Source organism: Hippopotamus amphibius, chromosome 4, assembly GCF_030028045.1.
Source record: "Hippopotamus amphibius kiboko isolate mHipAmp2 chromosome 4, mHipAmp2.hap2, whole genome shotgun sequence".
NCBI lineage: Eukaryota > Metazoa > Chordata > Mammalia > Artiodactyla > Hippopotamidae > Hippopotamus > Hippopotamus amphibius.
The window spans coordinates 88,549,128-88,576,711 of record NC_080189.1 but is presented as its reverse complement, the minus strand read 5'-3'; the positions used below and the strand labels follow the sequence as shown (position 1 = coordinate 88,576,711).

At 37.3% G+C, this 27,584-nt stretch overlaps 1 protein-coding gene across 2 annotated transcripts; it reads right to left on the bottom strand.

Moving 5' to 3' along the window:
- Positions 1-80: 80 nt before the first annotated feature.
- Positions 81-25,315, bottom strand: DNAJC2 (DnaJ heat shock protein family (Hsp40) member C2). Of its 2 annotated transcripts, none has more exons than XM_057731275.1 (17): positions 25,031-25,315; positions 22,966-23,156; positions 20,419-20,494; positions 13,978-14,076; positions 12,942-13,083; positions 11,523-11,603; positions 10,595-10,660; positions 9,995-10,086; positions 9,794-9,915; positions 9,243-9,392; positions 5,759-5,847; positions 5,615-5,684; positions 3,995-4,179; positions 3,133-3,233; positions 2,904-3,011; positions 474-628; positions 81-206 (listed from the first exon to the last, which is right to left on the bottom strand). In XM_057731275.1, exons 1-17 carry the CDS (start codon positions 25,092-25,094, stop codon positions 132-134), a joined length of 1,866 nt encoding a protein of 621 aa, XP_057587258.1. In that variant the 5' UTR covers positions 25,095-25,315; the 3' UTR covers positions 81-131. The 2 variants fall into 2 exon arrangements, with proteins under 2 accessions (XP_057587258.1, XP_057587259.1); XM_057731276.1 differs by having other exon boundaries at positions 22,966-23,067; positions 25,031-25,270.
- Positions 25,316-27,584: the final 2,269 nt, after the last annotated feature.

Genomic DNA, 27,584 nt, shown 5'->3' with positions numbered 1-27,584 from the left:
GAATGTTAGATCTTTGAGCGCTGAGAAATTATACTGGAACAACACACTTTAAGTATAATTTTAAGAGTAAAAACTTGTACAGTATTTTCAGTTTTATTATAAAAATGCACACACAACAAAGATTGTCACAGTCATTTCTTGCCTCTACTTGCATTCAGCACTTGCTCTTGAGCAGCTTTCTTTGCTTTTACCATTTCGACAAGTTCCTAGGAAGGGAGAAAGATGTTACTTAGACTAAGAAGTTGTCAGAATCTGCAGATATTTCTAGTGTTTGGTATAAATATGTAAAACATTCAAACTGGATAAATCTATACTGAAAAGGCTGATTTTTTTTTTTTTTTAACTGCCAGAGCTAGAAAGTTTCTAAGGTTGGTTATTTTTATAATATTGGCCCCTCGACTACTGTGGTATTGAAATAGGCACAAAAACATAGTTTAAATGATAATGGAATCTATAAACTGAAGATCTACAACCTTATATCGTTTCATGCAGTCCTTCTTTGTCCTGCCAGGTACTGCTTCTGCTATTTTTTCCCATCTTTCAGGTGTATTTACTGGGTACGTTTTCAAAGCTTGTTCCAAAAGCTTCTGTTCTTCTGTTGTCCAAGGGGTGAAATCTGTGCATGGACCTGTTTAAGAAAAAACTTTATTTGAAAAATTTTATCCTAATTGATAGAAAATTGTCTTGGAATACCTTCCAAGATGAGTCTTTTGGTACACATCTTGGTAAGTTCCCATTTGAATCTGTGATGTGTAATCTTGAACAGACCAAATTAGACACACATATATACCCTCTAGGTATTAATTAGCGGAAAAACTTTAGATAGCTCACATCCCAGAAAAATATCTGAGACTTTTTTTAAGCACAAAAGGAAATATATGCTTTGTATTTCTGGTCTCCCACAACTTTAGCTATATTATCTCACCAGACTTTTTTTAAAAATCAGATTTAACATACACAGTTGGACTGTTGGATTCAAAACTACAATCACAAGTCATTTAAGATTTCTGATAAATCTAGTTCCTTATACCTCATACACATATCAGAAACAAATATATTCCTTCCTAAGCATGTAAGAAGTACATATCCCACTTCTGTAGAGAAATGAAAATGTTAAAATGGTTAAAAAGCTGATTTGATTATTCTAAGTTAATGGACTACTGACAGCTTAGTTATTTCAGACCATGCAGTGAAAACACAGTGGCACCTATCCTACCAGTAGTGAGACTGCCTCTTGGAATTGTATCCTGTGAGATCAAGTACAAAGCCTGGAAATCTAAGTTATTTCCCAGTTGAAAACACAGACACAGTGAACAAGTTAAAAAACAACACACCTCAAAACAAGGCAGAGAACTTATTTGAAGACAAATTAAAGACAGAAGCTTTTTTGAAGTCAGCTTTTAAATTCCAGGAACCCTTAGTGGAGTTTCCTTTTTTTAGTCTGAAGTCCCATTTAACACCACAGATTTAATTAATTTCCTCTCTCTCGGAAAAAAGATGGAACTGACGTAATTATTATCTGCTATTATTATCCAGGTGTTTCACAATACCAAAATGAATGACATGTAAAATTCCTGAGAAATCACTATTCCAAAAAATGCAGCCAGCTTGCTATTTACTGGTGCAATTGAAGAGAGAGGGGCCTGCCCATTAAATCCATAAAAGAGGCAAAGGAGTCAGGCCTAAGTACCATATCACTCCTGCCCTTACAGGGTCACCCATCTGCCAGAAAGCACAACCATCAGTGTCTGCCTCCACCATCGAAACTAGTCCCACAAGAAAGGGCTGAGCATAACGCAGTAATATCTGAATGTGTCTGATTTTTGTGGAGGGCATAAGGGAGCACGAGAATTATCTCCTTAAGAAGTGCTTTTCAAGTGTTCTGAAATTTCCATTGTTACTTATCTTTCTTAAAAGAGCCAAAATAATGCCTAGCCTAGAAAAAAGTCACCCGATTTTGCAAATGCAACTTGCAAAATGCAGAATGATTTTTTTCCTCTTTATAGAACATTTTAAGTCTCTTCTAATATTTTCAAATTGAAATTTTGGGATAATGAACCAGACCAAGAATACAGGAAAAGTGGGACTGTTAACACAGGGAGAGGTTATCATGAAGAGTCAAGGCTGGTAGTTAATCTCAAAACATACATTTGGCACTGTGATCTGGAAAGTATATCCAAGATTGGCTTAGTTTAGGGAGAAAGGATTGGTGGCTCACAAATGCATGAAGTGAAAGAGAACTTTTCAAACTTTTGTCAGCAACTCACAGTAAGGGAAAAAATGTCACATCCGAAACATACACGTGAACAAAAGTTTCACAAATACCCACTTATGGAGTAGGTGTAATGCTCTCTATTTCCTAGTCATGACCCATTAGACAGATTTCATGATCCACTTCTGAGTCATAATTTGCATCTGAAACACACTGTTCCAGGGTAATCAAATTAACTAGAACACCCAAGACAATGTCAGCAAAATGTGTCTGTGTAACTTGTTCTGAACCATGTAAGTTGCAGGCATGCTGTCCCTTTACTCCTGTCTTCCCTGAAAAAGACATTTCCTTATATATAGTTTATTTTTCAAAATCAGGAAATCAACCTGATAAAAAGTTATCTAGTCTACAGACCTTATTCAAATTTCAATTGTCCCAGTATCCTTTAATACTGATTTGTAAAATCTGGTGAACAAAAGAAACACCACCCCCTCCCCTGGTGGCATATGAAATGGAAAAACTAATTCTCAGTGGTGTTGAAGTAAATCTGTCCTGAAAACACCTACTCTGTACCTTTCAGTCTGCTTTATTTTCCAATCATTCTGAACATAGACCCTAGATCTTTTATACTCTCACATACATACATACATGGTTAGCATTTTCTACTCACAGAAAAATAAAATCTCATTACCTTCAAATCGTTCTGAAGGTGTTGCATTGTCTGCTTGAGGCACCACGCCATGTTCTTTTTTAAACTTATCAAAAGCCTTTTTGTTTATGTCATCTTTTTGATGAGGGTCTGAGAAGGGAAAAAAAAATACTACAGATCGTCTCATTTAGTCTTTCATTAAATTGCGTAATTATTTTAAAAATATGTATTCAAGGCAGCAAAAAAAAATGACTTGGCAAAACTAACTCACCAAGTTTTTGAAGACTCTTCGCTTTGCCAATAACATCTTTGGCTGTTCTCTTGACTCCAGAAGAAGAATGTATGTTCATGTAATTAGCAATAACTTCCCATCTAGAGCAATCAACATAACAAAAAACCCAAAACAAAAACCAGAATGATCCCACATTTTTAATGCAGAAGGGTTAGCTATAATATCTAAAGAATTAGCTCTAAATTAGTGGTCTAAATATTAGTATCACCTGGACTATGGTTTTTGCTTTTCATGTTTAAATCAACTGTGTATAATCTTGGTTTCAAGTTTATACAAAACCTTACTGAGTCTGTGTAAAAACCAACAGAAATAAAAGCACACATTTGTGCATACTGCCATTTGGACACACTTAAGGAGACAAACCATTCTGAAAACAGAACCTTAGTTTCTTCATCTACAGAATACGGGAGGCTAGGTCTCTAAGGCTTCTTTATGTTCTCAACTCAGACTCTGCAGTAAGCTCCAGTTTGAGGTGGGAAGCAACAAAGAAGGATTAAGACTGAAAGAGAAACTATGGAACACAGCACTTAGTGCCTAGTATAAGCCACAATGGAATAAGCCAACGTGACAGTCAAGGTTTGTCTCATGATCCTTAGTTTCCTGAGAAATTAATGAAGCATACTGCTGTATGTATGGATATACATATGTGTGTTGGTTAAGCTGGTAAGACTAGCAGGTTCAAAATGCACTCTGCTTTTCACACTTTTCTCTGCACAGAATTTAGTGTCTAGACCCAAGCACATCTCTGGAAGTTTCCTGTAACGTGCTGCTCTTTGGATGTGTCTACATTATCCCTAGGCTCCAGTATGTGTTGAAGAGAAGTTTCATTAGAAACCAATACCTTGAATTTGTTCCAGCAGGGAAGAGATTCACAGCTTTAATTAATAATTGCAGATCATCTTCTGACCAGTGTTTACTGCCATTTCCACCTCCACCAGTTGATTTCTCTGCATTCTTAGATGCTTGTCGCATACGCGCCTCAGCTTCCTCTTTCTCTTTTCTAATTTGCTCATTTATTTCTTCTATCTACACAAATATTATAGGTAAGTCAGGGACTTAAAGCATCTTACTACTCTATGCTCCCTTGCTGTCTGGGGTTCCGTAGTTCTCGACCCTCAGCATCATCCAGACAAGGACCCTATACTCCCCCAGGCCAACCCCAAACCAGAATCGGCTTTTTTACTCTGGCTTCCAGGTTATGTATCTCTGCTTGAGAAACCAAGAACCAGCATGGCTTGACCTACCCTGTATTACTGTATCATATGATCTCTATTTGCCTTGGACACTACTTGTCAAGTCTACAGTCATTCACACACAAGGCCATTTCAAAGCTCATACCCACTCTTTCACAGATAATGTCATTTATTCTCTACAAAAAGGTAAAAGCACAGGAAAGTGGCCTTTGTTTTATGTGAAGTCCTGTTCTACCTTTTACACTGTCACTTCCAGTGTACCTTCAAACATGCACAAGTGAAAAAGAAAGCCTTTACTTGATGATGTTGCTTCTGTCAGGTGCTTCTGGAGTTATCTTTGACTCATTTCCCCACTTCAATCCCTTAGAACCAGTCATCAAGTCCCAAAGATTTCAATGATTCCCATCATCACTCATACTCCAGGTCCTTCCAGTGAGATTCTTACACTAGTCACACTTATCCAATGCCTCTTGTCTACAAATGCCAGATTAATAGCACAACGTTAACCCTGTGCTACTCAAAGATCTGTGGTAATGGAAACTGATCATCTAGGTATTCAAAACCCACTTAACTTGGCTCTACTCTTCTTAAGCAACTTAATCTCCCACTTCTTCTCCCCCTAACTTTCTACTCCTACCTGTATTTTATGGTTCATGCTGCTCCCCTGACCTTCATTTAACACTGTCGTCCTTCAGAACTGGCTCAAACCCTTCACTGGCCTCCCTGACTACTCCAACCTGGTGTTGGTACTTCCTCTCTAACTTATAGCATTTACTGCAGGCCCTCCACTTTTTGATCCTTAGGCCTTTTCTCTTTAGCATTAACTGTTCCTGAACTCCTCTGTGGCGACAACAGCATTAGGCTTTTCTCCAAATCACCTAGGCACAGGGCCATATATAGTAGATACTAACACTTGTTGCACTGAACTGAATTTCTGGGCCTGTTTCCTCATCTGTAAAATAAAAGGTGTAGACTAGACAGAATAAAAATCTCTTGGTTCTAAATGTTTTGGAATAGTCAATCCAATTATTTTTTTCTAACAGTGTTTCTGAAAAATCTATGATTAATGTGCTAGATAACCACAAATCAAACAACTATATATGGTAACAACTATACATGCTTAAATCCAATTTAAATCGACTGAAAGAGAAATGAGACACTCTTTGCCTCTACAGTAACTTAATGTTAGGTGGGGAAATACTGAGTTGAAAGCAATACTAAAGCAGAATTAAATGCTAAATACAGGTAGAAGTGATGTGTTCTATTACCTGTTTTTCCAGAGCAGCCTTTCCTACTTCTTTTGTAGATGATGTGAGTGTTTCATTCAAGCACTGTAAACTTAAAGGAAGAAAGGGAATGAAACTTTATTCTAAGCCCCAAAGAAGACTTCAACAGCAGCTCTATAGTTATACCTTGCTAGTTCAAGTCGATCACAAAGTTTTTCTACTTCTTCCATCATTTTAACACGTTCGGCCTCATTGTCAGAAAAGTGATTCCAGGTCTAGAAGTACAAACACAAACATTTTCGTCATACCTAGTGGCACTCAAGAATACATCCATAAACACACAGCATGAAGTTCTCAAGGTTCTTAAGTTGAATGTATGGCGTTCTGACCAACAACCACATTCCCAGGGCACCTCCCAAGGCTTTCCCTGGCCAGCCAGCAATAAAGAGTCATTACTAAATGGATGGAGGAGCAAAACAGAATCAAGGTGATGGTGCAGAAGGCCCCCAGATGTTATAAAATAATGATTCCTTGCTGAACCACTTAAGAATCAAGAAATTCTATACGATGACAAATTAAAATCCCTTTGTTAGGCTGCCTGTTCTATTTAGTGTGTGCCAAATTATAAAAAAGATAGTGTGTTAAGGGACAGAAAGTTCACAAAACCTGTTAACTAGAGATTATGCTTACAATGGAACATCATGATGTGCCAAGATGAACAAGAATTAGAAAGTGTCAATACTTCTCATGTTTCTTTAAGCTGCTGCTGACATGTCCCCCATTCCTCACTTTTCCTTGCTTCCTTAATCCATGCAATCTAGTGCTAAGGTTCCAATGCTTCTTTTACTATGACACTTCCCTAGGCTTCCAAAAGCCTTACTGATTTTCTTCCTACCTGTCTGGGTCACTCATTCTCAGTCTCCACTTTCTCTACCAGTGCCTTAAGTATTGGTGTTTACCAGGGTCCCATCTCCAGCCTCCTTACTCTATACTCTCTCCCTGGGGGGAATCTCATCTACTCAACACTGAGATGTAGAACTTCCTAGGTGGCGCAGTGGTTAAGAATCCGCCTGCCAATGCAGGGGACACGGGTTCGATCCCTGCTCTAGGAAGATCCCACATGCCATGGAGCAACTAAGCCCGTGCGCCACAACTACTGAGCCTGCACTTTAGAGCCCGTGAGCCACAACTATTGAGCCTATGTGCTGCAACTACTGAAGCCCACACGCCTAGAGCCCGTGCTCCGCAACAAGAGAAGCCACAGCAATGAGGAGCCCACACACCACAACGAAGAGTAGCCCCCACTCACTGCAACTAAAGAAAGCCCACGCACAGCAAAAAAGACCCAACACAGCCAATAAAATAAATAAATAAATAAAAATAAAAACAAAAACACTGAGATGTAGATGACTATGTGATGATCCCACTCAACTCCAGACTTGTACATCAAAGTCACTACTTGAGTATCTTCATCTGACTGTCTCAATGCACTCAACATGCCCTAAACTGAAATCATTCTTCCCTAGCCTTTTCCTCTTCCTTTGATTTCTATTTCACTGAATAATACCATCACCCATCCAGTATCCAGGCAAGAAACCAGGACATGTATTAACCTCTTCCACCTCCAACATATAATCAATACCCACAGGCAACAGCCCATCTTACCTCCTAAATGTCGGTTCATTTAATCTACCTTCTTCTAGTCCCACCAACTCTACTAGTTCAAGGCCACCATGCTCTCACCTGGATTATGCAAAAGACTCTTAATTTGTCTCTACCTCTAGCGTTCTCTCAGCATCCTGAGCAAAACTGACTCAAGATCAGATTTAAGCTAGCAAGACATATAATGCCCTTCAAAACCTGGCCCCTCCTTCCTCTTCAGCTGCCTCTGGCTCATTAAACCTCACTTTTCTGGATCTCAGCACTCTCTCAATGCTCCTTGTCCTCTCTCCTCTCTAACAATGCTTCACCTGGCTAAATCCCACTAGATCCACAAAGTCTTCCTTGACCACCCGTTTGGTAGCTTCTTGTGCTAGTACTCATCTTAAAGTGTTTCAATTGCCTGTTTTCTTGTCATTCTCCATCATTAACCAGCAGATTCTTGAAGGCAAGGACTGTGTCATCATTATATCAACAGCAATTATAACTGCTTGGCACACAGTAAGTGCTCATCATATATCTGATGGATGATAAATGAACTCATGGTGGAAAAGAGTGATAAGTTACCAAAGGCCAGAACTTTAACCCTCATTTAGGCACATCTCTAAGAACTACTCAAGTTTTCTATTTTCTAATTGACCTTTTCAAGTTTTTGATTCAGTTCTCATTATGCCAAATCTAACAAGTGCTACATGTGAATGATCTCATTTAATCTCCACAACCCTATTTCTAGGTATTATTTCAGTTATTGTATAGGTGAGGAAACTGAGACACAAAATTGGTTGAGGGAACCTCCTGAGGACCACAACCAGGACATGGGAAGTGGAGAATTACTTCAAATCTGAGTCCATGCTCTCAACAACTATGTTATACTGCATTCTTCTCAATATAATTTTCTAGGTGAAATCTGAGAAAAATATTTCATTTTTTCTATTTATATTTTCCTCTTACCAAAAGCCTGAAGAGACATCCTATGCTTGTATTTTTATTAAATGTCTTTCAAAGCCTGCTGATAGGGCAGGTTAATTTCAATTTTATTAACTGAAGATTTAGGATGGCATATATTAGAATACATATACTAGTGTCTAGAGTCTCTGGACAGTCACATGAAAGAGTTCTCTATACACAACAAACATTTACATTCCTGCAGAATTTAACCACAATGGTGTAATATACTGTGTGGCAATCTCTACTATACCTGGAATTTCATTAATTTATTCACTCAATGCTATCTGATATGGAACAATACTGGCCTCAAGTTTATCAGTTTAAAATGTAAGACCATCTCTTGGACAAAACTATATTTGAAAACTCTCAGGTTTTTTTAATCAATATTTTTTAGTAAAAACTGTATCGGAACACAAACTACCAGTATGCAACTGAATGACAGCCCTTTATTTAGATAAAAGTGAAAGCTTTCAGATCCTTAAAAACAACCCAAGTTCTACAAGAACATTTTCTAGATAAAAATTAATGTTACACCATTAAGGAAGCAACCAGTCAAAATCGATTTGTGGCACATTTTCAGAACAAACGATCCGATTTCTCCAACTGGAGGAAGGGGCAGAGATGGTGATGGGATGAGACCTGTGACAGACACAACCAGGAGACACACAACTGAAACCTTTGATCTTATTTAGATCCTGATTTGAATAATCTAACTATAAAAAAAGGCGAGATTATCAAGAAGAAGATCTGAATATGGAATAAATATTAGAATAATAAAGTTTTTTTTTAGGTTTGAAAATGACAAGATGGTTATGTTAAAAAAACGTAACAACCAACCCTATCAGAGCTGCATACTGAATATACATGTGTGAATTTTTTTTCATTTAAAAAAATTTTTTTGGGGGTACACCAAGTGTGAAATTTTTAAAAAGTGAATTTCAAAACATTTATATTTTGAACTATGTACAGTAGTTTACATTTGCATAATATAGAAATATTTTTAAGCTTAATTAGCAATTTGATATACTTGTATATAGTGCTTGTTAACCATAGTCTGACGTACCTTGCATGAGTTTCGAAGTTTTTGCCTTTCCTTCTTAATGGCTTTTTTCTGGATATCTTTTTCCTTCTTTGCCAATAATGCTTGTTGTCTAACTTCCTCTTCTTCTTTCTCCTTTGCTAACCGAGCAGCTTCTAATTCAGCTTGTCTTTGCTTTGATAATGGAAAATAAAACCATACAATAAGAAAATTAGAATTCCAAAATGCTCTATAATCTTCAAAAAATACAATTTTTTAATAAATTATAAAAAAGTAAACATCGACTTATCAAAGACTGAAGGAAAAGCATATGGTAAAGTTCTACAAAACTCTGTTAGAAATGTAAAACAGACATACTAGAAATAAGTGTAGTATTAAGAAATTTATATGACATTATGTTTTTGCTCAAAAAGAATTTGCTAGTAAGGAAGATCCTTCTATCAACTGTACCAAATGTCAGGATTCACTCATAGTAGCACCTAATTTTCTACTGCCAGATGACAGTGTTTAAAATAGATCTGAAGGTGAAGATTTTATAAACATTTAAAATCCAACTTTATCAAATGTCATCTTACTTTCTCTTTAGCTTCTTGCTCCTTCCGTTTTGCCTCTGCTTTTGCTTTCTTTTCTGCTTCTTTCTTGGCTTTTTCTTCTTCCTTAAATTTTTTTATCCTTGGATCACAGCTATATGCATTATCTACCAGAAAAAAAGTTAATCTTTTGAATTTCTAACATTTAATTAAAGAACTTAAGAAAAAACCATCAATTATACTTACCAACTAATGTTCTTATTCTGTTCATTTCTTCTTTTTTCCTTTGGGCCCTTGTTGCTCTGTTCTGCTTTTCAATCCATCTCCTTTCATCACGACTATAAAATAGGAAATATTGGGAACAAACTATTGCTTATGGATGGTTTGATATGAAAATGTAATACTTTATAATTTAGCTACAATGCAAATAATGTCTGAAAAGGTTAAAATGCTATGTCATTATTAACATTAGTTAAAGGGTAATAGTACTTAGTATTAATTTTGGTTAATTTTGGGGGAACATTCATGTCAAAAGAATTTCTCTACACATATAGGGAAAATGAAAATAAAATTGATAAAGCCACCAGAATAAAAAGAATTCGCTGACTTGAGCTTTACTGACAATTACATTCCTTGGCAATTTCTTAAGCATAGCATAACCAACTACTGATTTGGTACTATCAAGCTTAACTTCTGAGATGGGATCTCAAAATATCAAAAAACTCATTTAAAACGGATACACAAAGAGAAAATACAAAAGAAAATATATGTGGTATATTTTTACATCATCACAAATACCAAAGAACCAAAGAGATATCTTCCTTTAGTAATAATTTACATACATACCATTCTGCTTTTTCTTTCTCTTCTTCATCTAAATAAGAAAATTCTCTCCAAGAATCAAAATTATACCTAATATAAACAGAAATAAAATAAAATCAAGCCAAAACAAATGAAAAAAATCTTCCTTTAAAAATTAAGTTAGGTGCATATAATTTTAAGAAACTTTAATAAGTGGATGAGTCTGCTTTAATCCATCTCTCCCTCCCCTCTCTTTTGATACTGAACTAACACTATACCCAAGTCTTTTTCTTCTTCTTTTTAAAATAACATTGTACTTGGTATGAAAGTCTAAATACTCATCATCCCTAAATCAAAATCCCAGCTCCCTGCTTCTGAATATTCGGTTTCTCTCTTGCCTGTTAAAGTTTTCTCTGCCTTCACCTCCACTAGTCTGTCAAATCTTAAGGTAACCTAGTAGTGACTACTTTATCTGGTCTGTATCCTCTGAAGGTAAGAGCAACTACAACTGACAGAGCTAAATTTTGTTTAAAGTGATTTTGTTTTCATATTTACCAGATACTTACTGAGAAAATACAGCACATATAATATAAAAATGGAAAATATTGTGTTAAAAATTAATGAATCAGAGAGACAACAGTGTCTTCATCATACATAAGTACTTAAAAATAGCAAAATGAAAATTTTTTTATTGAATTCAAATCTCATTTTTCACTTTTTACTGCTCTAGTGTGCTTGATACCTAGAAATCTAACAGAAAACAGACTGAAAAAAATCATAAAAGCCTAAATATTACATAGGAGATAATACAGCATTCTGTGAAAACCTTTTTGATTTCTGAACAGAGTACTTTTGTTCAGTGAAGGTTCTGCAATTTTCCGACCCCTCAATTTATAAAAAGTCAAGAAAGTACTTACTGAATACTTACCTTCTTAAAAAATGAAAGCATCAGAGAAACAGTGTATTCACTCACCAGAAAGAATAAAATGCATCTACATCTTCAAATGATGAATTCATATCACCAAATTTAGGGACATTTTTTTTATTTGACCACCTGAAATATTGAAAAAAAGAAAAACTTAAAACGTTGTACAAAGGTTCAACAAGCTACTTTATTAAAAACAACAGTTTGTACTAATCCCCTACAATCTCCCTCCCCTGTGTCCTCCATAACTAAGAGATGGAGCTGGGAGATCAGCAGTGCAGTGCTGAACACAGGTACAATAAAAGGGAGCGCAAGGGAAGCAGGGGGGTGGGGGAGAAAACAATGGAACAGTGTTCTAACCCTCAGGTTATATGCAGTTCTGTAAATTACAGGGTTGTAGTGGCTTCCAGGCTGGCCAGGAAAAACAGGCTCTAGCCCCAGTTTTCAAGCTCACTTAGTCCTGCCCCTAAACAGGCAGTACAGAAGCGATACACACAGAGGGAACAGATTTCCACCCCCACCCCACTGCTACCACTTTCCCCCAAGAGTCAGACTTGTAGGTTCAGCACTTCACCCACCATCTGTGAAAGGACCCTGAGGTCACTACTGACCCAAGTTTTTCCACTCTATGAAACCATTCCACAAAAAAAATGTAATACACAATTTTTTTTTTTTTTTTACCACCTTCAGCACTGTTACAAACAAATGTGAGGAGAAAGGGAAGAGGAAATACTAGGCTGCATCAAACTGCTAATCAAAGTGCTTCTCAAACTTAGCTGCCCATGAGAATCACCTGGAAGCATTAAAAAACCTACAGGCATTCCAAGTCAATTAAATTAAAATCACAATTTCTCCAGGTGGAACCCAGGCATCAGGAACTGTTCAAGCTCTCCAGCTGATTCTAATATGCAGCTAAGATGCACGCTAAGGAAACCTTTCAATGCAGATGAAACCAAAAAATGTAATTATTGATGGACACTACTCAAAAACTGATTTTATTGAAATAAATTACATATGCTTTAATCTTAAATATAAATCATCCTTTGTTAGAGAACCTTATGATAATCAGATGCTCAAAAACAGAACAAAAGCTCTTCCTAAATGATAATGGGCCAAATGTAACAGTGCACCATTAACAAAGGGGAAGGAAAGAATGGGAAATTACTGTTACTTAAGTATCAGCATCACACTCCATAAAGTTAAGCACTCACTGTTCTTCCCCCCAAAGGAAATTTAAAAGAAAAACGTCCCATGAGCTGTAAAGCAATTTCACTAAGGAAAGGAAGAACTTCTATTTAGAGTGCAAAATAAATGAGTGTAGTGAGTTCACCAGAGGATCTCAATATTGTAGACGATGAGGAGGAAGAAGAAAACAAAACTATCACCAGAGGAATACCAAGAGAAACCTGGCACTACAAGAAGCCAGCCAACAGAGCGTGATGACCACTAGGGGATGCCTTAACGCACCTGGAATTCCTTTCAAACACTGGGGAAAACACTTCGAAGAAATTGTCCTTTGCTTCGCTTTTAGAAGGAACTGAATTATCAAAAGTAGGATCCACACTGTTAAATGCTCGTCTTTTCACTGGATCAGATAACATTTCATAAGCTGAGGAAAAAAATCATAAGGTCACATCACCACAGTGCTACATTTTTTTCCTTAAAAAAGTTATTTTTCATATTTAAAAATTTTGTGTGCCTGTGGGGAGGGGAGGATACTGGATACAATTGGACTTAACTTCTTTAAGTATATCTTCTGGAAGGCAAAGGACAAACAAAACAATAAACACTCAACCCTTAAGAAAGCATGACTCTGAGGAAAAAGAAATAGCTAGAAGACTGTTACATCCCAAGGTTGTGAAAGATCAAAGGATCTTTGGCATCCTGAGCACTGTGTAAGAGTGGCCAACAAAGAATAAGTTTGAAAGATGTGTACACATTTGTTTAGAAAATGAGCATCAAAATGTAAAATCACATATAATATTTAGATATGGTGACTCCCTCTATTAATGTGCTTAATGAGGATATGGCTATGTAAATAGCCATTGATAGTTGGGGGTCCCTTACTAGGAGAGAATCAACTTCTTAATTTAAGCAAAACATCTGAGGAACAGTTTAGTCCCACAAAGTATCTGAAATGGAAAAAGATCTTCATATTCTCATCATTAAACATAACACATATGTGAATTAATTCTAGGATGAGCTTTTCATAGGAATCATCTGGGGATCCTGTTAAAATGCAGATTCTGACTCAGTAGGTCTGGGGCAGGGCCTGAGCTTCTGCATTTCTGACAACTACCAGGTGCTGCTGATGCTGCTGGTTAGGAGAACCTCACTTTGTGTAGTGAGGCTCTGGGGGAGATTACCAGAAATAACCAGAAGTTAACCAAAAGTATTTTTAAATGTTATGGTATAAATGAACTAGAGTATACACAGGAAACTCAATCCCAGTAGTCAATAATCTTCACTGTTAGAAATTCCAGACTCTAACTTGTTTTCTTACCTTTAGTTATGCAAGTGAAGTAGTCATTGTCTCCTTCTTTTATTGGTTCACCAGCTGCTTTCCGTTTGTCTGGGTGATGTTTTAAAACCATTGCTTTATCTACAAAATAAGTCAGATTTAGATAATTTGTCCTTTTAGGCATCAAAACTAAAGATAAGCTAAACAGAGCCATTTCTAAAAGCATATTAGTTTAAAAATATCTTCTCCTACAGTAAAATATATGCTTATTAAACAGAAATTACAGAGAAATTGAAATAATTATTTTAAGAACTGGCCAAAGTGCCAACACCCAAAGACAACTGACGTTAATATTTGGTGTATTTCCACACAGACTTTTTCCCCTTAAGCATATGCTTTTAAAAACGTAGGTATAATCATATTATATACACCAATTTAGGTTGTGATTTTTTCAACTTAACATTACAGCAGTTCCATTTTCCATGCTGTTGAAAACTCTTTAAAAATTTTTAATGACTACTTAATACACTATTTCAAGTAGATTTATCATAACTTATTTAACTATTTCTCTGCTGCTGGATATTTAGATTGTTTCCAATTCTTCACTACTGTAAGTTATGTAAAACTTGAATCATTTTGTAGAGAAGTATTTTTCCATATTTAGGACTCTTTCTTCTTAGGATATACTTAGAGAAGTGAAACACGTTAGAAAGCAACAGTCATTTTAAAGATAATCCTCGGACAAGAATAGGTAACCGGAAACAGACTCTGGTAAAAATTACTATGGTAAAGGAGGCATCACAAATTAGTAGAAAGGGGAGGATTATTAGATGATATTAGGACTTTGAAAAATAACTAAGCTTTTCAATTCTGACCGCAGAAAATATTAAAATAGAAACATATATCAAACTTTTGGAGAATGAAGGGCCTTCTACATTTATAAATACTGGAATAAATTACAAAGGAAACGATCAGTAAATATAAATTTAAAAGCTGAATGTTTTTTAAAAACACAAGAATAATCATAGTAGTTGTGGAAAGCATTAACATCAAACATGATGGACCAGGAGAGGCAGTGTGCAAGCACAAGCTCAGGAATCAGGCTACCTGGCTTGGAGCCCAACTTGGCTGGGACTTTGGATAGGTTGCATAGAGGTTAAGTGATTATTTAACCTCCCTGTGCCTCATTTTCCTCATCTGTACAAAGGAGAAACTAACAGTACTTTCCTCATAGGGTTTTTGAGAAGATTAATTGACAAACAGTGCTGGCACATGTTAAATGTTCAGTAGATGTTAACCGCTAGCCATTATTCATTGTAAAGTGACTCACACAAACTAAGAAGAAAAACTGAGACAATCTCTTTTTCCTCCATAAATAAAGAATGAAAGAAACAAACAACAAGAAAATTTGTTGAGCATCAGTGATAGTCATGTGTCCAGTGCTGTGTCCAGTGCTATTGAGGCTGTGGTGAAAGGATGTTCACACAGGGGTATGCACCTCTTATTGTTTTTGTTTTTTTTTAACTGGCCAGGCCATGTGACATGCAGGATCTTAGTTTCCCGAGCAGGGATGGAACCCGGGCCCCCCAGCAGTGAAAGTGATGGGTGGCCAGGTAATTCCTGCTACTTGTTAACAATTGATGAACCTACACTGACCCATCATAATCACCCAAAGGCCATAGTTTTCACTCCTGGTGGTGTACATTCTGTGAGTTTGGATAAATGTATAATGACATGTACCCATCATAATATATAGAGTGTTTTCACTGCCCTAAAAATCCTCTGTGCTCCACCTATTCATCCCTCCTCAACCCCCCCCCCCCAAATCCTTAGCAACCATGAAGTTTTTACTGTCTCCATAATTTTGCCTTTCAATGCCAGATTTTCATACTAGGATTACATCAAAGTCACAAAATGAATTGTTCCAAAAACATTCAGCATGAGAATTTTCAATTCCTTAAGCATTTGAAAAAAATTCACCTAAAAAATCACCTAGGCCTAAAACATTTTTTAGGGGATAATAACTGTAAATTTCCTCAATTCCAAAAAAGCCAATTTTATCAAAATTTTCAAATTCACTGCATTTAATAATGGTCTCAGTTAAAAATACCTTCTGTAATTGTTTCCATCCTTTATTTCACTACTTGTTTTTTCTTCTTATAAATCCATTTTAAGATACTGTTTTATCTATTTCCCCCAATCTTCCTTAGTGCTATTCTTTTAATCATTCGATTGAATGCCCATTTTATTTTTTTCCCCTCCTTTAAAAAAGGTAACATAGGATTTCCCTGGCTGTCCAGTGGTTCAGACTCCTTGCTTGCACTGCAGGGGGCCCAGGTTCAATTCCTGGTCAGGAAACTAAGATCCCACATGCTGCGTGGTGTGGCCAAAAAACAGACAAACAAACAAAAAGGTAACGTAATAGTTGAAGGCAATGAACTTACTGATGGTACAGCTCTAGCTGCCATCCCATGTTCTGACAGGCAATGATCTTACTTTTACCAAAAAGTCTATTAATACAGTTTTTATTTCTGCCTAGGTCCAAAAGGGTATATTTAATTTCCCAAGTGATTTTTTTTGGGCTTGTTTAATCAGATCTATTTTCCACCCCCTAGTACTTGCATCAACCTCTTTCTGATTTCTGTCATCATAGATTATGTTTGCATGTTACTGAAGTTCATGTAAATGGAATCATGCAGTATGTCTTTGTATCTGACATACTGTTTTGAGATTCACCACCTTGTGTGTATCAGTAATTTTTTAAAAACTGCTGAGTACTATTCTATTGTGTGAATATATAGCAGTTTGCTTATTCATCATCTTGCTGGTGAACACTGGGTGGTTTCGAGTTTTTGGATACCGTGAGTAAGTGTGCTATGAATATTTTTTGTACAAATCTTTTTACGGGCATGTTTAGTGATTTCTACATACACTGCAAGGGTTCAGAAACTGTGACAACTACACTTTTGGTTTTTTTGAGCTCCAAGACTTTTCTTATAGTCACGTGTATTATTGTTTCTCCACTAACACTCAACAGGAGACATTTTCACCTTCTAGCTGGTTTAGCAGAAAAGGAATTTATTAAATGTTATTAGGCAGCTCACAGGAACTGAGAGTCCAACTATCAGGCCTGGAAGCTAAGTAGCCAGGAACAATCGCCTTATGACAGTTCAGAGGTGTGATGACCCCACCACGGCCAGGGCCTAAGGAAAGCCATAGCTTCTCTAGGCGCTGCTCTTTCACCCCTGCTGGCAAAATAGATGCTGTGCAGCTAGGCCTAACTCACATAGTTCTCGTTTAAAATGCAAGTGTGCTCTGAGGAGTAACATCCAAGTCACATGCCCACAAACATTCTCAATCTCAAGCCATACCTGTTTATAAACCAGGTAAGTTTTCTTCTTTATCTGCAGTTACTGTCTCTGTTACATTCATTCTGACCTCTTCTTTAGGGAAATCTGACATTTCTTTATTCTTTCCTTCTGAGTCTTGGGAACATTCTTCAAGGCTATCCTCTGCTTTATTTTGTTTTCTAATTGTACGTCAGCCTTTCTAATTAAAATGCTGCTCTCCTGTTTTTAGTTTCCAGGCAATTCTTTTTCCTCACTAGTCTCTTTCCGCTGTACCCCCCACCCGTGCAGTGTCTTCGTATCTCACTGACAACATGGAGTAATTAAGTTTTCTTTTGCCTTATGATAAAGTCTGAGACAGGTGAAGTCTCAGCTTTTGGTTGGACAGTCTCCTCTTATGCTACACTTTTTTTCTTCACTGACTTTTCCACCTAATCACCTTTAGTCATTCATGCACCGTAGGGCGTCCTGAGACTCTCCTATACTCTGTCCCAGGGGTGGGGTTGGCGGAGGCAAAATATGTCACCCAATATTAAAAATAAGGTAACGGAGGCCAAAGAACATTTTCGGTTTGAAAAAGAAACAAAGGTAATTTTGGTGCAGCTGTTGTGTATGTTTACTGAAATTTCAAAGACCTACCTTTCCACCCTTCCCCACCAAAGATAGTTTCTGAGGTGTTTTGAGGGTACATTAATGCAAATTGGTTTTTATTGTATGTTTATATTTCTATTATTATAAAAAGTCTCTGATTTTTTTAAATATTAAAGTATACTTGATTTACAATATTGTGTTAGTTTCAGGTGTACAGCAAAGTGATTTAACTACATATATATGTATACACACACACATATATATACTTTATACTTTTTTTTTTCCTGATTCTTTTCCATTATATTGGGTTGGCCAAAAAGTTTGTTTGCTTTTAAGTAATGCTAAAAGATACATTTTTCATTTTTACCATGAAATTTATTGAATAATGTATTCATTAACTGAACAAACTTTTTGGCCACCCAATAGATTATTACAAAAAGTCTCTATGATTTCTAATTTTTAAGAGGCATAATACGAAACAGTTTTCAGGTTAAAATATGGGAAGTATTTTAAGCTAAAATTATTAAATTTAGGAAATTCAAATCAAAGACTATTTCCACGTAAAGAATAGCAAACCTACATGAATCATTTGCCAGTGTGGTAATTTTTCTTCAGAAAAAACTCAAATACCACTGTTAGTATTCAAGTACTTTCTCTTAACTCATCATTCAACTTTTCTAGTAATTTACTCTTTTCAGATAATGCAGAAAAGGAAAAAAAAGACCACTTACTTTATCCACCCGTAATTGAATCTTTAATTTTCAATGCAGCAATTCAAAATATCAATAAATTAAACAAAATTAAAACTTTTTACAAACTATTATGTATAAAACAAGCTATAAGGATATAATGTACAACACAGGGACTATAACCTTTAAAAATTGTGAATCACTCTATTTACACCTGTAACTTATACAATATTATACATCAACTATACTTCAATTAAAAAAATAAAATGTAAAAAACCCCCACCAACCTCCTTTATGTGTGTGTTTGTAATAGGATTCAAGAACTAGTAGGATCTCAAATGTTATCAGTCTTACATTATTATTAAATTTGTTTGTGCTAATAATTATAAACTTGCAAACAATAACTTTGCATTTTTACTTTAAGACTAGGTTCCAGAGAGCAGTAAGTAGTAATTGTCTCCTTACAGTGATAGTGGAAAGAGAACAGTTTGCTTCTGAATAAATACTGAGAATATTTAACAAGGTGGTAGAGAGTAAACCATAAATTCACATGTTAATAATCTGTACACTGGGGGTGCAAAACTTTTGGCAATAGAATATTCAAAAATTAATTTCTATTATCCCAATAAAACAGACTTAACAGAAGCAAATGGATGTTTCTTTTACAATTATTATACATTTTTTTAACTTTAGAGAAACAATTCCTTCACCTTAAAATACCAACTACTTTCATAGCTCTAAATCACTTCTAGTTCTTTCACAAATTTATAAACGTCAAGACATATTTGGTATTTGTATGCTATTCTTTCATATAGTAAGACTTTGCAAACACTTTTCCAGGGCAAACGAATTTTCCTGGCATTTACGTATATTGCAACAACTATTCATATGCACTAACGTAATCATTCCAGCTTTTAAAGAAATCCAATAATGGGTCTAAAATAATCTCATAAATTCCTTCACCTTGTTAAAAAATATTTCCTGTGACTTTCCTAAATACAAGCATTAATGAGAAAATTTTGAGTTTATCGAGTATACTTAGGCTCGACTGGCATTTTTCAACATGAGGCAGGTCTCATTCAGTCATCTTCTTCCAAGTACAAGAATTTCTCTGCCCCTGCTTCCCTCCTCCTTTTCCATATGGCACAATCTTACCTCCTCTGACCTCAATATCCATTCTCTAGAGTAGAGGACAGAACACTGTCCTAAGACAAAACAGAAAACTAATTACCTTCACCTTTCATTAAACTTTACTATCAGGTGAAATTAATGGTGTGTAAGGAATTACGTTCACAGGATTGCAAAGGACAGGACAGTTCAGAGCACTAAGGGAATGGTGTTTCATAAGGCCTATGAAGACTGGGTTGCCAACAATTTCACCCCCGCACACCCCCCTCCCCCCACCCCAATTTTCTACCTTGTTGATGAAAGGAACAATGAAACATCAGATAACTCTTTCTTGGGCAGAAGAGACAGGGTGATATTAACCAAGATGTGACCTAAGATCTCAAAAGAACATTGAAAAACCTAAGTAACAAGGCCACTTCCACTAAGTACAGCTGGCCATACATCCAAAGGGAGGTGAAAAAGCTTGCCACAGGAAGAATGTTCTTTACCATGTCACAAACACACACCCCCCACCCCCCGATTTCTTGTGCCTAATGAGAAAGTCCACTCAGGAGACTGCTTTTTTCTAGCTTTGAAGGTAAAGGAGACTGTGGTTACACATTCTTATACCATACAACATGTGTTAAATCTAGAGTAATGGCTATAGACTATGATCTTGCATATCTTTTCAAGAGGATAACATTACCTATACCAGATATTTGATTATTTCAAAATAACTAAGTACTTACGAGCTGCTTTAATCTGTCTCTGTGTAGCTTTGTACCTTACATGGCCCAGTCCAAGTACTGCATAATGATCTTGGTTCTGATAAAGACACAAAAGGGAGTCAAGTTTGAAATGAAGCCATATATCCTATCCCTTGTGTTGGTATCCTAAAACAGTTGTTTGCCAAAGTGAGACTCTCATAATATAAGTCTAGTGAGATGTTTGTATAAAACGGGTTCTGAGGTCATGGAAGTTTGGGAAATGTGGGCCATTGTATATAGTCTTCTTGATAATCTGTATGCACAGAAACCAAACAAAGGCTCTGAGAAGTCCTGCAATTAAAAAAACAAAAACAAGCAGACAGAAACTTATAAAGCCCAGCATTTTTCAAAACTTGACAAAGGAACTCTTTTTTTTCTCTTAATACATATTAATATCCTATGGCCAGCCTTAAATCAAGGTATAGCCGGGAAGATTTCAGAACTGAGGGGAGAATTACAGTAGCCCCAGTAGGCTGGGCCAGTGGCAATGACAGGACAAGGGCCCCGTGAAGCAAAGAAGGTTGGATGGAAATTTTGAGAAACTGGGGATGAGGCTTTCTGATAGGAAGCACCTGCTTTCATTTCTACTTTGGCTAACATCCCTGCAAATCTAGAGGTTGAGGTAGCATCTGAGTGAAGGCTCCTTACAGAACTCAGAGGGTGTATCCAATACTGGAGAATGAATAGGGAGAAAGGAGTTGAGGGCATAAAACATGGGAGAAAAGTGTCAAATACGGTTGACTGGTTTTCCTTTATAGTCAGGACTGCAAACTCCCTAAGCATGGGCTCCTTTATTGTACCTGGCACTCACACTTTGTTCCAGTTGGCTTTCTTTTACACTCCCTAAGACTATTATTACATACCTCAGTCCCCTAGTCTTTCATTAAACGTCACTGACCCAGCTCCACCCTTTCATCAATGGCCTTGCCTCCTGCCTAATGAAAAAATTTAAAATATCCTACTCAAAGTCCAGCATCTTTCTGCCATTTTACCTGCATCCATGCATCTTCTCCCTTTCCCTCACCACTGAGAAAGCCTGTCCTATGAAGACAAATTACTCCATCCCTCCTCTTCGTTCTGAATACCATCTTCTCTATGTCTTTCAAATGCTAGCATCTTCCAACTGTCATGTAAATTCCAACTGGATTATTTTAATCAGTATAAGAAGATGCTCTGTTACCTCTCATCTTGAAGACCCTTCCAGGACCCCACTTCCACTTCTTTGCTGCCCATCAAAATTAAACTTCTTGAAAAAGCCATCCACAGAACATTTTTACCCCCTCTAGCATTCATTTTTCAAACCACTCCAATCTAGTTCTGCTCTATCCATTCTCACCCCAGGGGCTATGAAGCTGCTCTCTTCAGTATCAATTTCCAGCTGCCAAATACAAGATGCCCAAGCTGCCTTCACTTGATTTCAACTCTCAGTGGCAACACAGCTGACTCTTTTCTTGAAACATTATCTTCCTATAGTATCTGTGAATCCACTCTGTTTCCTTCTGATCTTCCACTAGCGTTTTTTAGCCATTTTGACCGGCTTCCTGATGCCCCACAAAGCTCAGTACTAGAGTTTCTCTCTGTCTCTCTCTATACTGTGGTCCAAGGTGATCTGATCCAACACCAGGGCTAGAAGATATTAAGTGCCCTGCAAATGCTCATAACTCCCCAGTTTACTCTAGGGCAGACTTCTGAGCTCCATATGCAGAGCAACACAACAGCATGCTCCCCACAAACTTCCTTTCTCTGTAACCCTGTGCTGCTGACTGACACCACAGTCTAGCAGGTGACTCAGGCTAGGATGATCAGAGGTCTTCCAAATACATTCCCTTCTTTTGGGCAGCACAACCAAGGTCTCCAAGATCTGTCGAGTCTACCCCCCCAAAAAGCAAATCTGTCCCCTCTTCCTCAAAACTGGGCTACAAATTTAGTTCAAGCATCAAGCATTCATTCGTGCGCTTGGATTACTGCACTAGCCCTATAAGAGCAAACAATTCCCTTCCCCTCCGGTCCTGCTCTCCCTTTTCAAGCAAGTTTCTGTATTGCCAGGGAAATTACTTTCCTAAAATTAGCTTAGAAACTTTTGATGACTTCTTAGTGCCCCCAAAATAAAATACAAATTCCTTCCTTGGCATGGCATAAAAAGGACACTACAGAGTTTCATCTAGACTCTGTCTGCAGTCTGATTTCTCACCACCACCCTTCAATATGCTACTCTACCCTTCACCAATCCCTGAAAAGGCAGTGCATATTCTTTTACTCCTTTATGCCTTTGCATATCTATTCCTTCTGCCCAGAACACTTTTTCTCCCTTCTTGTTTCACAAATTGTCACTTAACCGTCTAAGAACAGATCAGACATTACCTTTTCTGGATTTCTCCAGCAGAGATAGTATCCTATGGCTAGTGCTATCCCACTCAGGGCTTAACAATAAACAGGTGCTCAGTCATGATTATGTTGTTGAAGCACCTTAAAACATGGTTTAATAATGGAAAACTGCATCTCACTGAACAAGATTCAGATATTAAATACCTTCCAGTCTTTGGGATCAAGTGTTTTCAGCATAGGAAACTCTTCTAACTGCAATTCTTCATCTTCTGATTCCTCTGATAACTCTTTCTTATCCTCCAGTTCCTGAAAAGAGGCAGAAGCATTTCTGTTTCTCCTCTTAACAAAAGCTTCAAACCATCTTCCCACAGGTTCAACTTGACAGAGTGTTGAGGCTGTGATTGAAAGCGTTAAGAGAGGCTTCAATGTACTGCATGGAATAAATCTGTTCCAAGGCAATAAATAAGATCCAAACAGTGACAGCATCAGAATATAATTTTAAAACCATCAATTGAGAAAATAACCGCAGTAATCCAGTTAACATGAGGGTTAGCAATAAATAATCATTTCCTAGTATTTACAGAGAGATTCACTCAACCTCTTCCAGTTATCTGACAAAACAAGACATTCAGCAATGTCAACAATAAATCAATACTTCTCTGGGGATATGAGAGGAAAAGGAGGAACAGGCAGAGATGTTGCAAACTGCTTTCTTTTAAGACTTATAACTGTAATAAGGCAATAAAGAATTATAAACTGGCATAAAGAGCTAGCCTCATCAAACAAAATCTTTTAAAACAACTCAAAATATCTTATTAAAACGAATTTAGATAGGTTTAAAAATTTTTAAAGTTCACTAGCAATGATTTTTTTGAAAGACAATTTTCAAGCAGCTAACAGGAATTTATTAATGAAATTGTGCTTTAGTATAATAGCATCGCATCTGAAATAAGCTCTGGATTTCAGTGTACGTCTGACAATTAGTAGCTATGTGAAATGAGTCAGCGATGCCTTCAACTGTAAAACGGGAACAACACCTAACTTATCTGGTTCCTTGGAAGGAACAAATGAAAAACCATAAAAGCACTTTGAAAATCACAAACTGATAAATAAAAGTAAGTCTTTATCATTATTGCTGGGAAATGGGGTAAGTCATTCTACATTTGTATATTAGCAATTCAAAAAAGGTAGTTTGGGTCAGGAAAAAAGTGAACATCTTAATTTTAATTTCATATTTCAAATGAAAGTAAAAAGATTTATTGTCTGGTAATAACTCCGATGTAAGCCTTCCCTTGTACCGAATGGCCACAATTCTGTAAAAATAGCTAACTTTTCATGTTTTAATTGAGTCGGGAAATTAAAATTTCTTCTACCCTTCACAGAAGAGTATTCAAAAACACTACGTTCAAGAAGTTCTACCTGTGTAGTGTGGGTGTGGGTTTTAAGAACATGACCTTTCAAGCCTTTCCCTCTACTTGTGAGATTACACAGAAACTTCTGTCTAAGCACGAACACAACATATGCTGTGAGATATGTCCAAAATCACATACAACAAGAGTCTGTATACGTGGCTATGGTTATCAATGAAATCACTGAAACTAGAGACTCTTTAAGTTTACATAAAACACCATGACTGTCCTGGGCTATACGTCTAAGAATCTACAGCAACAGGGCAACTTTCACCCCCTTTTTTAGAAAACTGAAGACAGTTGATTTACATAGGACAAGTTTCACTTAATGACTACCTTAAAAGTCTGTCTACACCGGTTTTACCAGCGTACACAGTGATCTTTTCATATTGAATATGAGCAGCACTGTCTGAGTTGGGACATTTAAAAAACAAAGCCAGAGCAAAGATAAAGGGAGAGAGATGTTTAACTGTGCGCCAGCAGCAAGGCTTTGTAGGACCCCCGGCACGTGGGGAGCTCGCTGCAGGCAGTCTCTTGCAGTAGGCAAGGAGATGCTTATAAGAACCTTTTTAGGGTACTGGAGGGTTCGGTCCCGAACTACACCGCCCAATCCATGAGTCAGCAGCCGCGAGACGAGGAAGAAACTGCGGGGGCATAAGGAAGACGCCCCCCTCCCTCCTTCCTTCCAGTCTGGGGAAGGAATTCTGTGTAGCAGGGAGCAAAAAGACACGCGTCACGGCCCCACCCTCTATAAGCTAGTTTTCAGGGGCAAGGGTAAAGAGGTTTTGGGGTGTCCCAAGTGGAAGACCAAGGCAGGGGAGGCTGAGGCTTGACGGAGCCAGGGATGAGTGGGTACGTACCAGAGGTCAGAGCGTGGGTGATGGCGGTGCCCTGGCCGTCCACAGCGCTTGGCAGGAGCAGCATGATGGCGCCGGAGCCAGCCCCTCGGGCGCAGCGGCTCGTGTCCCAGGCGGAGGGTGCTCAGAGTCCTTCTGCCTCTACCTCCCCGTCTGAGCCTCGCGCCTCGGCTCTACGGTGTCCAGGAACCGGCGCATGGAGACAACCAATAACTACTTCCGGGATGAATCTTTCGTGGTGCGTAGGCTAATTCCACCCCCACCTACCCCCCCGCCAGCGTGTGCGGCTGTCAAGGTCCTCTACTGACTCAGATCCGGCTGGGGACCAAGATTCACGAATAAAAGGTTCCTAGATTTATCAGTTCCTGATAGAAAGGTTTACGTTCCTCGTTCAGGTGCAATACGTAGAACATGATTTTCTAAAGCAGCTCTTACTATATTCTTTTCCTTTTTAAATTACTACTACTTTATTAGTCTGAACCTAACCTTTGGTTTTTGTAGTAGCTGTACTTGTAAAAACAAAAAGTGAAAAGATATGTACGAATTAGTATTGAGAATAACTCTTACAGTCTATACATTCATAGAGAATTCTGTACGTTTACCTGTAATGCGTTTGTTTACCTAAATAATATAAGAAGCTAACGTTTGTTGTGCTATTACTAATTTACCTGTGCTATCTCATTTAATACTCATCTCATTTGCAGGAGAAACCCCTCTGTAGTGTTGGATTCTAATCCGAGGCCAGCAATCATTTTACCCTGCTCTAGCAGCATGAAGTTTTCTTTCAAGATATTCTCAATTACAGGACTCTGGAATTTAATTGTTTAATGTTTGTTTAATAAAATCAATTATACTTCTGCTGTATGATTCCTTCTAGGACTGAGGTCAAAAGCAAGAATTAGCCAAAGGAAACCAGCAGGAAAATTCAGACTCCACCTCCCATTCCCCACCCCACCCCCTACACAGTATCCGGAATACATTGTACAAAAGAGAAGAATTGATTTGCCACTCTTCAAAGAGAACCAGAAATTAGCAAATTATTATCTAGGAATTACCTTTTCCCTGTTAAATACATTGAATTAGCCTGCATACCTGTTGCATGACAAAATTATTACTTCAATTTCAAAAACTGACATTTCAAAAACAATTTCAAAAACTGACATTTCAAAAACCAAGCTAATCATCTCACCCTAAAACTCTTCCTGACCCCTTTCTTTATTAATGTAACCACTGTTAAAACAAGCTCTAAGACTCAAGGTAACCTAACTCCACTTTCTTAATGTTAATAATTTTTTCTCACACCTATCCCAGCCATTCTCACCATAACCTCTAAGGTCATAAAGAGTTTTGTTGTTGTTGTTGTTGTTTTCAAATTGTGGTAAAATACACATAAAATTCTCATCTTAACCATTTTAAAGGGTGAAGTTCAGTATGGTTAAGCACACTCACTCTGTTGTGCAACCAATCTCCAGAACTCTTTTCATCTTGTAAAACTGAAACTCCTATACGCATTAAACTCCCCATCTCCACCTCCCCTCAGACCCTTGCAATCATCAACTGTCGATCTCTGTGAATTTGACTACTATAGGTACCTCATAAAAGTGGAATCATACACTGTCTTTTTGTGACTGATTTATTCCCTTAGCATAATGTCCTCACAACTGCAGTATGTGTCAGAATTTTTCTTCTTAAGGCTGAATAATATTCTATTGTATGTACATTTTATTTATCCCTTTATCTGTTGACTGGGTTGCTTCCACCTTTTGGCTATTGTGAATAATGTTGCTATGAACATGGAGGTACAGATATCTCATTGAGACCCTGCTTTCAATTCTTGTGTATATAATATATACCCAGAGCTGGAATTGCTGGGTCATTCGATGATTTTATTTTTAATTTTTTGAAGTACTGCCATACTGTTTTCCATAGTGGTTACACCGTCTTACATCTCCACCATCAGAACACAAGTTTCCATTTTCTCCACATCCTCACCAACACTATGTTTTGTTTTGTTTTTGATAATACCATTTTAACAGGTATGAGGTGGTACTTCATGGTTTTGACTTGCATTTCCCCAGGGCCTAGTGAAGCTGAGCATCTTTTCATGTGCTTGTTGACCGTTTGCATAACTTCTCCGGAGAGATGTACATTCAAGTACATTGTCCTTTTGAAAATCGGGTTTTGTTTAATTATTGAGTTTTAGTTTTCTTTCTTGGCGGCGCCACACAGCTCGCGGGATCGTAGTTCCAGGTTGAGGTGGAATCTGGGCTCCCATAGTGAAAGCTCCGAGTTCTAACCTCTGAACCTCCAAGGAATTCCTGAGTTTTAGTTCTTCATATATTCTGGATATTAACCCCTTATCAGATATATGACTTACAAATATTTTCTCCCATTGTGTAGGCTGCCTTTTCACTATTGACGTGTACAAAAAGCTTGAGCTTTTTTTTTTTTTTTTTCATTTCTAACTTCTACGGTTGTCTAACTGCTCTCTTCCGTTCATCTCCCGAATTGATTTCTTTCAAAACCTGCCCTTTTCCCTGACTCCCCTGTGTCTGAA